The sequence below is a fragment of the Penicillium paradoxum genome, assembly GCF_028828445.1.
Source record: "Penicillium paradoxum strain IBT 22861 chromosome Unknown utg000003l_segment0_segment0, whole genome shotgun sequence".
Classification (NCBI taxonomy): Eukaryota; Fungi; Ascomycota; class Eurotiomycetes; order Eurotiales; family Aspergillaceae; genus Penicillium; species Penicillium paradoxum.
Window position 1 is genome coordinate 2,263,421 of NW_026643181.1, and position 15,482 is coordinate 2,278,902.

Here is a 15,482-nt window from a genome sequence, read left to right on the forward strand (position 1 = left end):
CCCGTTTAGTAAACACGGGCGAGGTTACGCAGGTACCAGTCGACCAGACGACGGCCGGCCTTGGTCTCGCTGACGTGGATCAGGTCGTCCTCAAGAGCGTAGTCGAGATCGTTGGCGATAGAAGGCTCGCCATCCAGCAGGCCACCGTCGACCCAGCGGATCTGGCGGCTGCGCTGCTTGTTAACGAGCAGCCACGAGCGGAGCTGCTCGGGGGACACATCGAGGAATCCAGCGAGTTTCTGGAGATCCATGGTGGTGTAGAGCTTGAGGTAAGAGCGGATGGTAGGGTTGAACAGGGTGTTCTTGACCTCATCCATGAAGATGGCGGTGTGGTGGTCGACGGGGTCGACGTTGGAGGCGGGGTTGTCGAAGTCGGGAGGAGTGGGGTTGATGAACTTGGGGCAGGAAGAGCGGAAGAGCTCCTCGAAGACGGGCAGGGCCTCGGGGCCACCCTTCTGCATGCGGTAGAACTGCTCGCCGTACTTCTCACGGACGGCCGAGTGGATGGTGTCATCCAGACGGGTGGGGTGGAGAGCAACGCAGATGGCGATCAGGGCGTACATCTGGTCGTTCTTCTTGGCGATGGCATCGTAGTTGTTGCCACCCTTCTGGAAGTTCTTTGTCCGAGACACATACACGAGGATGTGGCTGAACATGCGGATGGCATCGCCGTAGCGGCGCATCATCATGTAGGAGAAGCCCACGTAGTAGTAGGTGGTGAAGTGGGCGGCCATAACGCGGGCGAACATGGCCTTCTTGTTCATCTCGACATCGTCGAGGATCTTCAGGGCAAGGCTGAAGTCACCGAGCAGGCAGTGCACGCGCAGCAGTCCGATGATCGAGAAGTATCCGAGCATCTTGTAAAGGGGGCGTGAGCCGTACTCGCCAGCAACGGCCAAGGGGTCCTCTCCTCGCTTGGTGGCGTTCAATTGCTCGCTGATCTGGGAGCGCTGGATGAGAGAGTAAAGCACGTTCAGCACTGAGTAGCAGCCCCATGTGTTAGGGTTCTCGCGAAGGAGCTGAGCCTCCTCCTCGTTGGATCCGGTGGAAGCAACGCGGTTGCGGTAGCGGCAGAAGGATTCGAATTGGTAGATGAACTCGTCAATAACTTCCCAAGCCCAGTAGTACTGATTAGAAGGAACAGCATTAGTTATCTATGTGTTTTGAAGGTTGAATCGACTTGTTGATGCCATGAATGCCAAGCTTTTTCCTTTTCATTCATGCCCTTCAACATTGGGTCGGCAGGATGGAGCACATACGGAAGGAACCTCCAAGTCCACGGGGCCATCGGAGTTCAGAATGTAGTGGAAGAGACTGCAGTAGTTGTCGTAGCTGGCGAATTTGGTCTCAAGAGTAGCCTGGTACTCCAGCGGGGTAGCGGCGGCGGCGAGCTGAGCCTGGAGGTCTTGGGTTTGAGAAGCACCGTGGGATGTGGTCCGGTCCAGATCGCTCATTCCTTCGTCGAAGTTGACCTGCTCGCGATAGTCGTTGACCATAGCCTCCTCCTCATTATCAGACTCATCGTTCAAGTTGGGGCGCGCATTGGCGCGGTCTTCGTAGGACATGTTGAGTGGGAGGGGAGAAAGAAGCGATTTAAAATTGCAGCAAGATGCCGGGATGAAACGGCAGAGAGAGAGCGGAAGGGGCAAGGTGGGGGGTGGAGGATAGCGTCGGCGTGTGCGATTTGCCAAAGAAGTCGAATTTTGAGGGTTTTCGCTTGGGTGTTTGTGCTTATCTTATCTGCGCATAAGCAGCGGGATGACTCAGCTGTGCGGCCTTCCAAGGTTTGTGCACTGTCCACCTGGACCACTGAATAACAATGGAAGTACCGGGTACTCGCCTCGTCAGCTATTTTGATCTTCAATCTTTTGTACTCTCTACTTCTACCAGGTCCGCTTTATCTACATGTATATACCTCCAATGTTACCTACATGGGTACATGCTATTAGCCTTACAACTATCAAGCACAGTACAGCTAAATTGGACATCTACGATATAATACAGCAACACACAGCATATAACACGCTAGTTTGAGGAGCAAAGGAGTCTCTTAACACATAAGCACAGTGGACTCGAGTTCCTCTTTCCCTTCATAACCATCGTGAATGATAAAGCCGCATTGTTCTCTCTATTTGAAAACAATGTTTCGTAAAGCAACCAAGTCTGTTAATGCTTTGTATGCTCATTCTGTCTATCTATATTCCTCAATCCTGGCTGAAGGGAGAAATACTTCAAGTTCAGATCAGTTTATAGAGCCGGATACAAGATTCCTTAACAGATATGTACACAGTGTAAAAAGCACCTGCACCTGATGGTGTAACGACAGGCAGAAGGCAGTTGGCTTAAACAGACCACCAAGGGTTTTTTCCCCTTCTTCCTCTTCCTCTTCCTCTATTTCTTTTTTCTTTTTCTTTGTCTTTGAATTAATTTTGGTCTCTTATAGGGGAAAACTGAGACGATCAGCGCCAAAGAAACACATAGATCACAGCTCGAATTGAGGTGGTTTCATAATATGTAACTAGTGTTATTATGCCTGTGATCAGAGGGACATGGAAACAATTTCCGGTGGCTCAGAAGCTAACAAGTGGCCATTCCCATCGGTTAAACTTGAAAGCATCCCTAAAGTCACGCACAAGTCCCCATACCCGTGACAACCTTCTTCTTCCCCTCAGTCAACGTTAGCTGCTGCTTCCCCATTCCCTGCTTTGAATTACAAACCATAGAAATGGCAACATTATATATCGTCGTCTCTGACACGAGTGTCAGGGAAGGCAGAGATCGCACCGACCAAGATCTCGCTAGGACGGTGTTGTAATTTACTCTGCAGTCACGGGTTCTGCAGGAACGAGTGGGTAACCTCCAGCGTCTTCCTCGTGCCCCCCGGATGTTTCCATCTTCTCGCTCAAATCTGCAGAACTTGATCCATCGCTGTCGTGTTGTATTAGCATCGATTCATGAGACGCACAGACCCAGCTACGAACACATTTTCCAGGTTCAATCCTCACGGCTCGAGTACCCTCCATGGTTCCCGATCATCGAGTATTGCAATAGCCTCCGACGGCAATCGAAGGCTTCGGTGCAGCACAGTCTTCCTGATCTCATGAATTACGTCGGTTGTTTGCTTGAACCTGTGACCAAGAGCCCTTCCAAACCGACAGAACTCAACAAATGCCTGTTTGGCATCGTCGCCGTCTTCTAGTTGGTATAGCAAAATCCGAAGGCCTGCCTGTGTGGCATTGACCATCTCGCTGGGTATATGCTTGAGACCATACAACTGACGGTGGATTTTAAGACATTGCGCCGTTTCCACAGCCGATTTAAGCTGATAGTACTTGGCTTGTCGGCCAAATTGTGGTTGATGAGGGTCATTGAGAATCTCACACAACTGGATGATAGCCTGGAGGCATTTTATTCTTTATGTGGGGTCAGTATATAATTCAAAAAAAAAAAGTGCATCCATGCTTACCGCAGGAGAAGAACTTGAGGGACTGTGCTTTGTTGTATTCCGTGGACGCTCGGCCAACGTTGCAACCACGCAGCCAACCGATCAAATGGATCTTCAGCTTTCCTCCATAACTCATCAAGACTGATGTGCCGACGTTTATCGGAAACGAGTTTCTGTACATCGACTAAAATTATGGTGATTTCGGCCAGTCCTTCTCTAATTTCGGGTAGACGGGCTGGCTTCTTGTTGTAAGTGATTTTGTTTAAACGAGGATATGGGGTCCAATCGAAATCTTCGCTACCACACAGCTTGACACCGGGTGTGGGATACGCCAGGGGGGCGGGCCTTTGTAGCTCAATTGACATTTGTCTGCACGAATGGTTAGGCATTGTTCGTTTATGGGGTGACTTGCAGTGCTTACAAGCTCAGGTTGAAAATTCCCCAGGCAGTGATCGTGCGAACACGTTCTACCTCGGGCGACGTCTTGTTTTGCGAATCTGCTGGGGCATCAACCAGCCCTATATCCCGACCCAACTGAATAGCCTGAGTCAACATCATCCAGCCTTTCTTGGCTCGCCCCTGGTATTTGAATCTGCAAAATCGATCAATCTTGAGAACATGGCGAGTTTGTTACGGACTAGTGGGTACATACACGCAGCACATCAGGAGAAGAGCCTGGATTTTAGGAATTTCACGATCATCATCGCCATCATCATCACAGTCGGCTTCCCACAATCTTTGTGCCTCGTTAAAAAAGCTCTGCCCCCGTGAGAGTGAATCTCTGGAGATCGAGAGAACATCTGGGCTATCAGAATGGGCCTGTCAAGGTTAGTTTCTGGGAATCACAAGGGGGAATTTGCCGGATTCATACACTAGCCATTGACAGGAGGCTATTGACGAGAAGCGGAGTGCAGAACTTCGATCTTCGATCCCCAAGCTTCATATGCTCAAGGAAGATACCTTGGTCAAGGAATTGCGAACACGGGTGGTCCCAGGTGAAATATAGCGAGACCAGATGTGAGACCAGGTAATCATCATTTGTTATCGCCGTCCACGGCTTTGCCGGCACCTCAAACGGGGGTATGTCGCAAAGGCTCTCAAGTGTGACACGGGCATATGGGCTAACTTTTGGCCATTGAGAAGTTTTGATGGGTTGGGCATCTTCTGGTGAGCTTCCTGCGTTGCTAGGGTCCGACGGTCGTCTGACACCAGTGCTCGAAGTATCCAAGATGCCATCCCCATACTCTGCGATTGCTAACTTGGTGGCATTGGATAGCTCCTGGGGATCTCCAAAGATCGTGGCGAGGCTACCAACAGCACGGGCAATATCCTGCAATGGAGCCTTATCACGTATCAAGCGCATCAGATGCTCAAACTCATGTCGATCAGCCGACCTGAGGGTTTTTAACAAAGATTCTAGTAGATCTTTGTGGTTTGTGAGCTCCTGAATCGTCCGCTTGACGGCTACCTTGCGTCTGAGGTCTCGAGTTGGATCAAAGTGGCAATCAGTGTTGGTCGCTCGACAAGCCTTACATGGCGCATCTGGTCCTGAACACTGTATCATGCAGGAAGCGACAATCAGCCTGGGTCTTCATTTTGGAGAATGTGTTTCAAGGAATTTATCGAGATCGGCTCACCTTTCTCTTTGCTGCTTTGCATGCTAGACACGCCGTGGAGTTCTTTTTTGGCCTACTGACAGCCGTCGAAGTCTGCGGAGCGAACATACGCGGCGGCCCCGGAGCCAAGGCCAGAAATTGTTTTGTTTTGTCGTGATATTCCATCTTCATAGTCGAAGAAGCAGTCCCGTGGAGTATGGTTTCGAAAAAGAAAAGCCGTGCCTCGAGTGTTCGGACCGAAATACAGGGGCAATGCAACTATGTTGGCGAGACAGTACTTGCGGGTCACTTCTTCCACTAATAACGCACTGCAGCAAACGATTTTCTACACGACACTGGATCATGCCCTAACGCTTCTTCTTATGCGCCATTGAAATCGCAATCTTCAGCGTCTCACCAACTTGATGTCAAAAGGGGGCAAGTGTCATGCCGTAACGATACAGGGTCACAGTGTGGTGCGTTATTTTCGCAACGAAAGGTGGGACACAACGAAAAGAAACTATTCTGGAACCAGTTGAAGTGATCAAAGTCCACCTGCAGGTGATAAGACTTCAAAAGCGAGGGGGCCGCGGTAGCAAACAGAAAGGGAGAGTCGATGCCCGTCACACAACCGGGGTAACCTGGTAGGCCAAGCTCGAATGCAGCAGTGATTTTTAAGCTAACAATTCATCAATTTGCTAATATAAACTGACAGTACGGCAAAAAAAAAGGGGGGGGCCATCGAGAAACTAGCCTGAAATATGGTTAAAATCTGAGATTCGGAGATCAAGGACAACCGAATCTGGAAACCCGGCGCCAATCCAAACCTGTCAAAGCACGAGATATCGAACCAAAAATCAAGAGGGGGAAAAAGAAAAATACAAAATGATCCCCACCCAGAACGATGTATGTGTCAGTACGAAAAGGGGACTTGATCCGAGCGTACCAATTTTGGTTGATACTTCTTGGACGGACTCCATTTCGGGAGCCTAATGGCGCGACCTGTGGACCGAATCTTTGATGGCCCTGATTGCACTTCGTATCATTGCTATCTGATCCATCCTTTGATCTAGCGCCATTGTTTGCCTTCCGGAGAACTGAGGTCTGGTTGGTCATCCACAGAAGTCCACTTTGACCCTGATATGGAATACTGGAACGGACAGATTGACCAAAGTACAGAATACGATGTACCATTTTGTACATTATGCCACATACTCCGTACTTGACCTCCACAAGCACACGCTCTTATCATGTCCTAAATTGTGACGACATGATTTTACTTATACTTTCTTTACTTACAAGGAACATTCCCTATGTCAATATTATACCGTGGTAAGCATCGATCATGAACATCACCCACTTGACTAGCCAGTCACGCGCAGCATTCATATCTCGGGATTGAATCTTGATTTTGTCAGAGATCTACGCAGGAGGGCAGATCTAGGAAAACACAGTCTCTCTGGATGATGCTATGGAAGAAGGAGGAAGACTAGGAAGAGATCAGGGAGACAAACAGAGGATTGTCATCTGACCTTCCAAACAGATTTTAACCTAGACGGTGCCAGGAAAAATGATCCAAAGTTCAGGACTCGGGAAAAACAAAGGGGTGACAATTCCACCACGTTGGTTGATGGGATGACCACGAGATGTGTTGCTACACGGTGTGATACAAGAGTCGTTTTGATCTGCTCCGTACTCCGTACGTACCTCCAACATAGGTACGATGGACGAAGTACATACATCGCAAAGTGGCCCTGGGAAGGATCATGGAACCTTGTCCCGTCTCAAGGTCTTTTTCGCGGTGGATCGAAAATCGGGGCTCGCAGGGGCGATTGAAAGACACATCTCGAACTACTCCGTACTCAAAGTCGGATCTACCGATACTTTTGAATCCTGCGAAGTAGAATGATCCAGTCCGTTTCATTCGTCGGGCTCTTAGTCACTCGAGACACGGGTCACTCCTCCACGAAAGAATACCTCTTCCAGGGATTTTGATTGGCGGTTGAAAACGCAGCCAATCGGAAACATCAGATCAAATGCTTCCCTTCAGGGCTGACACCTTCCTTGGCGTTCTGTCGATTGCCCCGATCATCCAGCAATTGCACGGCGTATCTTTTTGCGGGCAACACTAATCGGATGCTGTCGGACTCAAAAACACGTTGGAGTATCTGGGTATTATACTCACGACTGATATGGTGTAGAACCCCACATTCCGAGGCCACATTTCGAGAGCATCCGATCTAGGGAGCCTTAGAGCCAATTTTCCCTAGTGCCATTAATCCGATACTATTTCTGGGCTCATGCATCCGACGCCGTTTCGAGTATGTACATATTCCGTAGCCTCGTCATATCATCTCCGCGGAGACTGCTCGGCTAAATATTCCTTTCCTAGCCAAGAGACAGCGAGCAACCAGACCCATGAAGCAAACTCGGGATTTTTGATTTACTGACGTACGGAGTATGCTAGTCTCACATACTCTCGCTTATGCGCCCGCCATACTTGATACTAAAATTTTGGGAGACTACAACATAAGGAGTACTCATGGAACCAGATTCTCTCGGGCTCCACTCACTCGCTCAACCAGTTCTGTTGGTATGGAGATAGGTTCCTAATATCTCGTCCCCGCACAATGATGCCAACGAAGATGGGAATGCCGCCAAGGTCTATGCCGAGATCCGGAACCGGTACGTTATGCGACTGAGATCCCCCTCTTTCTTCCCGTGTCTTGGGCAACAAGTCCAGAAATCCATGCACATACCTAGTATGGAGTATGCAGTGAAAGGTTGCCTGCAACGTAACGAGAGTTACGGAGTACTCCGTACGAATCCGCACCTGCATGTGTGACTCCTTCATCGTGCCAGGGGGGACCACTCCTGCCGGAAGGAGAACTAGCGTGAAAGGAGGGAACGCTATTATCCACGCCAATATCCTCTTGCCGAACTGACTCGCAGATCTCGAAATTGCGGACTGAACTTAATAGCTAGAATTGGCTTTCCGGACACACATCACGCCTCATCAGTGGTCCGTACTCCCTCCCCGATAGCCACGCATTTTTTCATTGGATGGATGAGTTCGCCATCTACCCCGTACGGTCACCTATTCTACACCGCATTTGGCGACTTTCGTGTTCTTCTTTGACATAGGCTGGGACTTTTTTCCTTGGCTTGCTACGGAGTACTCCGTACTCCATACAACATACAACATAGTCATCGCCAAATACTTGATTCTGGTCTTTGAAAGAGATCTATTTACATCATACTTTCACACCTCTAAACCCAAATTTCTCCCACTACGGAGTACGGATTACTCCGAAGATCTATATACTTTTATGGTGCCCTGTTTTTACCTTCAGAGAACGACTCCGGGCCGTCATTGCATTGCAGCCGTATCAGCGGAGTATGCCGTACTTAATTCCAACTTCAATACGGAGTAGTTCGATGTGATTTTTCTCTTTGGGATTGCTTTACAAAACTTTGGATAAAGCCAATTTTCTCCGTATACGGAGTACCTGGTGCACACATATCGATTTCTCATATTTACGGACGGTTTGCCTCTTTGGGAGCGTATACACAGTGATGTAAGATTGCACTGGTCCATGCGCCGGGGTCAAACAACCTGGATAAATCGATCGACCAGGTAAATGTCATGCTTTTTGGGGCTGATCGTCGCTGTACTTGATTGTGACAGATCACGGGGTACAGTGTTATACAGGAATGGCAACGCCCTGGATTCTGACCCAGTCGGTTAATTATCCAATTGTCGGGTACCAACAGGCAATCTTGACGTATATGTAGCTAACCCGCATGCATTATTGGTTCTAGATGGTCAAAGATCAAGTCCACTTCCTTGACATGGAGCTATGTACTGTAGATCACATTGCTATGAGCTCATACTGAAATTTTATGAGAAATGATATATATTTTCCGGCCAATCAGCAAAATAGCGGTCTCTATGTATCTTACTAAATCCCTGTTAAATACGTCAGCGAATATACATCATTGTACTCCGTACTCCGTACTCCGTACGTTGTATCATGACCCCGGATGTATACGTGCATCGTAAGCTCTCTACCCAATCCAGAGTATGGAGTAGAGAAATACAAAGTTAGCCCAAGATCTGAAACTAACATCGTCCATAACCACCGATTTATAATATCGACATACGGAGTATACAGAATAAAAAGGGGCTCCCTTCATAATACAAGAGACATGTGGAGCGTAATATATGTACAAACATATTCATCCGACATTGTGGATGAGTTGCTTCTTATAAGGACTTAGACACCCCGCTGCTTAAAATTTGAAGCCAAGGAGACGGTTAGATGACAGAAGTGGAAGTTCTATTGAAAATTTCTCGTACAATGATTCAAGAATCTACAGCATCTGAAAGGGATCCAATCCCTGAGATCGATATATTGCAGTTAATAGAGATGTAGAAATCCACAATCTCAATTGCGTTCAGTGGAGTTCCATTAGGCAGGTCTGAGATTGTTGGATGTCAACCATCTGTTTACAATTCCTATTTTTTATTCGGGACATGAGCGGAGCAAATCTCCAATCCCTTTGCACTTTCGAACGGCTTAGATTACCGTTTCCCAATATGGTAGAAAGTAAGTAGTGCCGACTTCGCCCTATGTGGACGTACCCCAACCCCTAATGGACCCTGCAACACGTGAATCTACCAGACGCCAATCGATGACTTTTCGCCCTCCATTTTCTCTTTATCATTTGACCGTGCTATTTTGGTAACTCTAGCTATATATCATCACGCATCTCGTCTTCAGAATCAGCACCTGGTAATAGCGATGGTCAGTGTCAATGGTACTTTTGCATATCTCCGACTTGCAAGCCTTGAGCGTATTGAATCACTCTTCAGACACTTTCAATGATATAATTACAACATCCATGGTCCTATAAGCTTGTTCATATGCTCGTCCAACCGGGGATACTAGTGTCTGCGGATGACGTTCTTATTCGACTACCGAGGCCGATAACCGCACCTCCAAACTAGCAGACTCTATGTATATTGTGATTTGTTTCAGATATTCCCATGTGGATTAAGTTCTTTCTCGCTAGATTTTCAAGCTGTTACTGCTGTTTTTGAAAGCTTGACTCAATAATTTAGTGGCGGTTTATGTTCGTCATGGAGGCGGAAACATCAACCCCGCTGAGATGATTGGAGTGGAAAATAGATGCCTAGGATCATCTCCATAGGGTGAAACAACAGTAATTAAGCTTATCATGCATGCATTTGCAGAACTCTATACTATATGTAGAAGTATTCCAGGATATAGCCCTGGTGTACTACCGAAAAGAGCAGTTTCATAAGAGTCAAGAGTACGAGATACAGCATGATAGGGTCAATTGCGGTCAATGGTTCATTCAGAAATAGTCGGAACCGCTTTCATTGCACTTACCATGTTGTGTGCGTCAATTGGCGTTAGGCTAAAGAACAGCACTCAAGTGGAAACCCTAATACCGCGCCACTTCGCCCACCGAGGCCAAAAAAGATCAGATCTCTGTTCCCCAAGGCCTCTGAAGTATAGAACATCGGCTGGTCTATCGTGCACGGCTAGCCTCGGAGATGTCACCATCGTCGAGTGGGCCTGTAGATCCATAGCCATGATCAGTGTCTAACCCCTCCTCTCCTAGATCCTGAGACACGTTAAGCAGACTGGTCCTTGGAGGAAATGCAAGAGTTGGGAACGCCGAATCGAATGCGGTAAAAAAGTCCCATCCGGTTTAAACACCAAGTCCATGCCGAGTGGCAAGTAAAAATTGGGGGAGGCGACTTCCCCGGAGGCCGCTCGGCTTTGAAAACTTTTTTTTGGGGCCGATGACCCGCGAGGGGCATTCCCGGGGCAAACCGCCTTTATAAGAGTCCTCCTTGGTCTTGGTTGTAACATTCAATTACTCTGTGTATCTTTGAGAAAAGGAAGGTTAGTGGATTGTACTTTTGCTGTCCAGTGTTTCTTTGTTTCATTGCTTAATCGTGAGCGAGATCGTTGGACTGACTCCTACGTTTAGTGACTCATCGCGTTGTACTTGGAACCTTGATATACCAACGAATTGCCTTTGCATCCAATTGATCATACAACTCACTCTTCCATCATGGGTTCCGTCGCTCCTCACGTCGCTGAGCTTGATGCCTCCAAGTTCAATGTCACTCGCTCTACCGAACTGCGCGATTTGCCTCTGCCTGGCTCCCCGGAGGAGCTGAGCCACTCTTACTGCACTGACCACATGGTCACTGTGAGATGGACCGAAGCCAAGGGCTGGGAGACCCCCGAGGTGAAGCCCTACCAGAACCTCAGCATCCCACCCACAGCCTCTGTCCTGCACTATGCTACCGAGTGCTTTGAGGGCATGAAGGTGTACCGCGGATATGATGGCAAGCTGCGTCTGTTCCGCCCCGACTGCAACGGCGAACGCTTGAACAACAGCTCACAGCGATCCTCGCTTCCCGGATTCAAAGCCGACGAGGTGAAGAAGCTCGTCGCCAAGTTGCTGCAGATTGATGGCCCTCGTACGTCCCCCACAAAGCATCATGGGCTAAACCTGCTCAAGATATACCTGGATTACTTACTAACCATCCTCCTTAGGCTGGCTCCCTAACCCCGGCTCTTTCCTCTACCTCCGTCCCACCGTTATCGGTAGCGGCCCCCACCTGGGCGTCCAGGTGCCCAAGGAAGCTCTCCTGTTCATCATTGCCGTTCCCTGGCCCGACTTCACCAAGATGAAGAAGGACCCCAACGCCGAGCCCCCCAAGGGCCTGAAGCTCTACGCCTCTACCCCGGATACCATCCGCGCCTGGCCCGGTGGCTTCGGCTATGCCAAGCTGGGTGCCAACTACGGTCCTTCCCTGCAGGCTCACGGCAAGGCCCAGGCTCTTGGCTTCGACCAGATTCTCTGGCTGTTCGGAGAGGACCGCCAGGTCACCGAGGCTGGCGCCAGTAACTTCTTCATTATCTGGCACAACACCGAGGGCCAGCTGGAGCTTGTTACCGCCCCTCTCGACAACCAGCTCATTCTGCCCGGTGTTACTCGACGCAGTGTTCTGGAGCTCGTGCGCGAGCGTTTGTCCAAGAACTTTGTTGGCAAGCTTGCGCCCCTCAATGCTGTCGAGCGTACCTTGACCATTGGTGATATCGAGAAGGCCTCCAAGGAGGGCCGTATTGTTGAGTCCTTTGTTTCTGGCACTGCTGTAAGTTGAAGAGCCCGTCCCCTCGTCGTTGGTTGTATTATTCAAGATATGCTGACATTGCCTCTTAGTACTTCATTACCCCCGTTTCCATGATCCGCAGTGAGAACACTGATATCTCCACCATGGGCGCCAACGGCGAGCCTGCTGGATACGCCGCGCAGATCAAGTCGTGGCTCGAGGCTATCATGTTCGGCAAGGAAGAACACGACTGGACTTACACCATCGAGGAGGAGAAATAGACGGATAAAATATTCATAGATTTTGGATTTTGCTAGATTTACAGGCGGTTTTACGAATCTTGGTACCGCGGTCGGGATTGATGATTTGATATTCGGTTGTACATAGATTTTGGATTGCATTCATAGACGAAGACCAGCGTGTTCACTTTTCTCATCTGCATATGTATAAACTTGCCATGGTAGAAAGAATTTCAGTACATGTACCTACAAAGTGGATATCAATATGGAATGATCAACTATTTTACATGATTCATGAGCGCGTGAAAGTGAGTTGCAGTTGTTAAGTAGATGTCCTGATCATCTCACATGTCAACCACCAGCGGAGCATATTCTCCAGTCTCATCGTCTTCATCATTCCCGTCCCAGTCCATTTCAACCTGCTCACCGTCCTCTAATTGAAGAATACCTTGGCGGACCACAGCTCCCCGACGCAGCTCCCAGTCGTATTCTGCTTTCACCCACTCCTCGAGCTCATCAAGCTCCGACTTGACGTTGGATTCGGAGTCACCAACAAGGTCATCAACCGATTGACGCAGCTTCATGAGCAAACTACGGAGGAAAGTACCGCCTTGATCGCCATCAATCTCGAAAAGTCCGCCTTCAACATCATCGCACCGCTGCAACTGCAACGCAAGGATCCGAAGCACTTCGCTCATAAACGCCTCTCTATCGATGATTGCCCTCCGAGATGTAAGCACCAGTTCAAGAAGCCGCTTCCATTGCTGAAGACACGAGTAGTTCATCATAGTCAGCACCATGAGGAACGTGAACTGCAGCTCTCCAAGCAATTCATTCCCCCCAGAAGCTTCCCCAGCGTAGCGATCGATCAAGTCACCCAGAGCCCAAGACCGATCCTGAGCAGCCTCTGTCCTTTCACGACCCACTGCGCCTTCCCGCCACGTTCGCTTCAAATCGACAGGAATAAAGCCGAATTCGCGTTCTGAATCGCCCGCCCCTGGCTCATTCGATCCTTCAACTGGCGAGTCAACGCCCGGGATATGGTCCGCATCACGGTTAGCCGTGGAAGCAGACGACAGCACCCATCTTGGATGACCATCAACATCAACCTCTGGATCTCCAATAATCCGCGACAAAAGGTTCGGTGAAATCCGATCCGTCAGCCCAGACCAATCCCTCCGTCCACTCTCCTCCGTCCGTCCATCATCTTCAGTCTGGATGCGAGCTTGGATCTGGGGCTGTTCTTGATCTTCTTCTTCGATCTTCTCAGATTCTGATTTCTCGGGCTTGACAAGCATCGAAGGCGCAATGCGACTCCGATACTTGAACAGCCCGCCACTCTGCCAGACAGAACCCAGATTCGCTTTGTGGCGCATGGTCTCCTGTCGGGCGGAGTCGCTCTCCCCATGCAGCGCGACCAGAGTCTCTGTATCTGCGCTCCATTTCCATATGTAAATTTCGGGTGCTGGGGCATTTTGGGGTTGGGATTTGTTGCGCGCGACGAGCGCTGTATCGTTATGTCCCTTTCCTGCGTTGCTGATGTCACCGATGTAGAACCATGCGCCGCTGCGTAGAGAGAGGGTTTCTGTTGTTCCGGTATAAAGAAAGTGCCATCCCGGGGAGAGGTCGCGGATTCCGTGGAAGTTGGCGGTTGATGTGAAGGTGATTAGGTCGATGCCCACGAGGGTTTTTGGAGGGAGGTCTGGGAGGAGGATTGTTGGCGTTGGCTGGTGAGTGGACATTGTACCTGGTTCAGAGTCCTTGGATATCTGGTGGAAGATTGGGTGGTGCTTGTTGGAATTGCGCGCAAATCGACTTGAGAATCGTGCACAGATGGAAGCGATCCGCAGTGCAGATTTTGATCCGAGTTCTCCAGTAGATGGCTGGGTTTGACTAGCGACTTTGGATTCACAACACAACAGAATTTCGTGAGGCGTGATTTGATTGAAGCTGGAACTTAAGGCCGAGGGTCTGGAGGTTCTATCTTTTATCGATCCCCGCTAGAGGTCCCCGCCGGACTTGCTTCGGAATTACCTGTGGATGAGCCACAAGTTCATACTACTTCCAGTCTACAATTGAGCCAATCAAGAGCCTACTATGATAAACGATATATAGATCAAGTCATTGATTTAGCACTACCTAATCCAACAACAAAACCCGAGAGTGTGATTTTCAGCGTATGAAAAAAATTGAAGACCAGGCGATCAATGCCGTTCCTCGCGTTTATTCCATCCACAGATGCAGGAGAAGCCCGCAAATAGCCTCCAATCCAGCCATGCAATAACTTGCAAGGGGAAGGGAAAAGACCAAGCCGAGCGCTCAGAGACGACGACCACGGCGACCACCCTTGCGACGGGTAGAGTCGGAGGGAGTGGGGGTCACGTCCTCAATACGGCCAATGCGCATGCCGGAACGGGCAAGAGCACGGAGGGCAGACTGGGCACCGGGACCGGGGGTCTTGGTACCGTTACCACCAGTGGCACGGATCTTGATGTGGAGGGCGTTGATGCCGAGCTCCTTGCAGCGGACAGCGACGTCCTGAGCAGCCAACATGGCGGCGTAGGGGGAGGACTCATCACGATCAGCCTTGACCTTCATACCACCGGTAACACGGCAGATGGTTTCGCGACCGCTGTAAGCAAACATCAGTCAGCAATGATTCTTTGTATTGTAGTTCTTCCATGCGCTCGATTCCAGCTCCAATTGATTGGTTCGAATGCGAGCGATTTGGCGTTTGAGGGCGACTCACGAAAGATCGGTAACGTGGACGAAGGTATCGTTGAAGGAGGCGAAGATGCGGGCAACGCCGAAAACGAGCTTGCCTGTATAGATAGTCAGTACTCATGTTCCGCAACTTCTCGAATCGATTTTTTTTTCTGGCAACATACCATCACCGGCGAGGGGGCCGAGGGAGACGTTCTCCTTAGCGGCGGCGGGAGCCTTGGTCTTGGGGGCCATTGCGACTGTTGTTGGTGGTTAGTGTGGATGGAATACAGAAAGGAAGAAAAAGTCGGATCCGATCCCACCTGGGTGTTGAGAAA

General features: G+C 49.5%; 5 protein-coding genes across 5 annotated transcripts; 1 reads left to right on the forward strand and 4 right to left on the reverse strand.

The window, feature by feature from the left end:
- Positions 1 to 5: 5 nt before the first annotated feature.
- On the reverse strand, positions 6 to 1,565 carry N7457_002754 (putative eukaryotic translation initiation factor 3 subunit EifCl; the record flags this gene model as incomplete). Its single annotated transcript, XM_057173800.1, has 2 exons — positions 6 to 1,127; positions 1,260 to 1,565. The coding sequence occupies 2 exons, from the start codon at positions 1,563 to 1,565 to the stop codon at positions 6 to 8; spliced, it is 1,428 nt and encodes a 475-aa protein (XP_057033951.1).
- Positions 1,566 to 3,001: 1,436 nt separating this feature from the next.
- N7457_002755 (putative C6 transcription factor) lies at positions 3,002 to 5,232 on the reverse strand (the record flags this gene model as incomplete). The annotated part of the gene is made up of 6 exons (XM_057173801.1): positions 3,002 to 3,413; positions 3,467 to 3,814; positions 3,867 to 4,037; positions 4,098 to 4,264; positions 4,317 to 5,000; positions 5,083 to 5,232. 6 exons carry the CDS (start codon positions 5,230 to 5,232, stop codon positions 3,002 to 3,004), a joined length of 1,932 nt encoding a protein of 643 aa, XP_057033952.1.
- A 5,919-nt stretch (positions 5,233 to 11,151) lies between these two features.
- On the forward strand, positions 11,152 to 12,483 carry N7457_002756 (branched-chain amino acid aminotransferase, cytosolic; the record flags this gene model as incomplete). The annotated part of the gene is made up of 3 exons (XM_057173802.1): positions 11,152 to 11,566; positions 11,643 to 12,244; positions 12,313 to 12,483. 3 exons carry the CDS (start codon positions 11,152 to 11,154, stop codon positions 12,481 to 12,483), a joined length of 1,188 nt encoding a protein of 395 aa, XP_057033953.1.
- A 302-nt stretch (positions 12,484 to 12,785) lies between these two features.
- N7457_002757 (AAR2 splicing factor family protein) lies at positions 12,786 to 14,183 on the reverse strand (the record flags this gene model as incomplete). The annotated part of the gene is made up of 1 exon (XM_057173803.1): positions 12,786 to 14,183. The coding sequence occupies one exon, from the start codon at positions 14,181 to 14,183 to the stop codon at positions 12,786 to 12,788; it is 1,398 nt and encodes a 465-aa protein (XP_057033954.1).
- A 577-nt stretch (positions 14,184 to 14,760) lies between these two features.
- Positions 14,761 to 15,458, reverse strand: N7457_002758 (40S ribosomal protein uS11; the record flags this gene model as incomplete). The annotated part of the gene is made up of 3 exons (XM_057173804.1): positions 15,330 to 15,458; positions 15,191 to 15,263; positions 14,761 to 15,073 (listed from the first exon to the last, which is right to left on the reverse strand). The coding sequence occupies exons 1-3, from the start codon at positions 15,397 to 15,399 to the stop codon at positions 14,761 to 14,763; spliced, it is 456 nt and encodes a 151-aa protein (XP_057033955.1). The 5' UTR covers positions 15,400 to 15,458.
- Between the last annotated feature and the right edge of the window lie 24 nt (positions 15,459 to 15,482).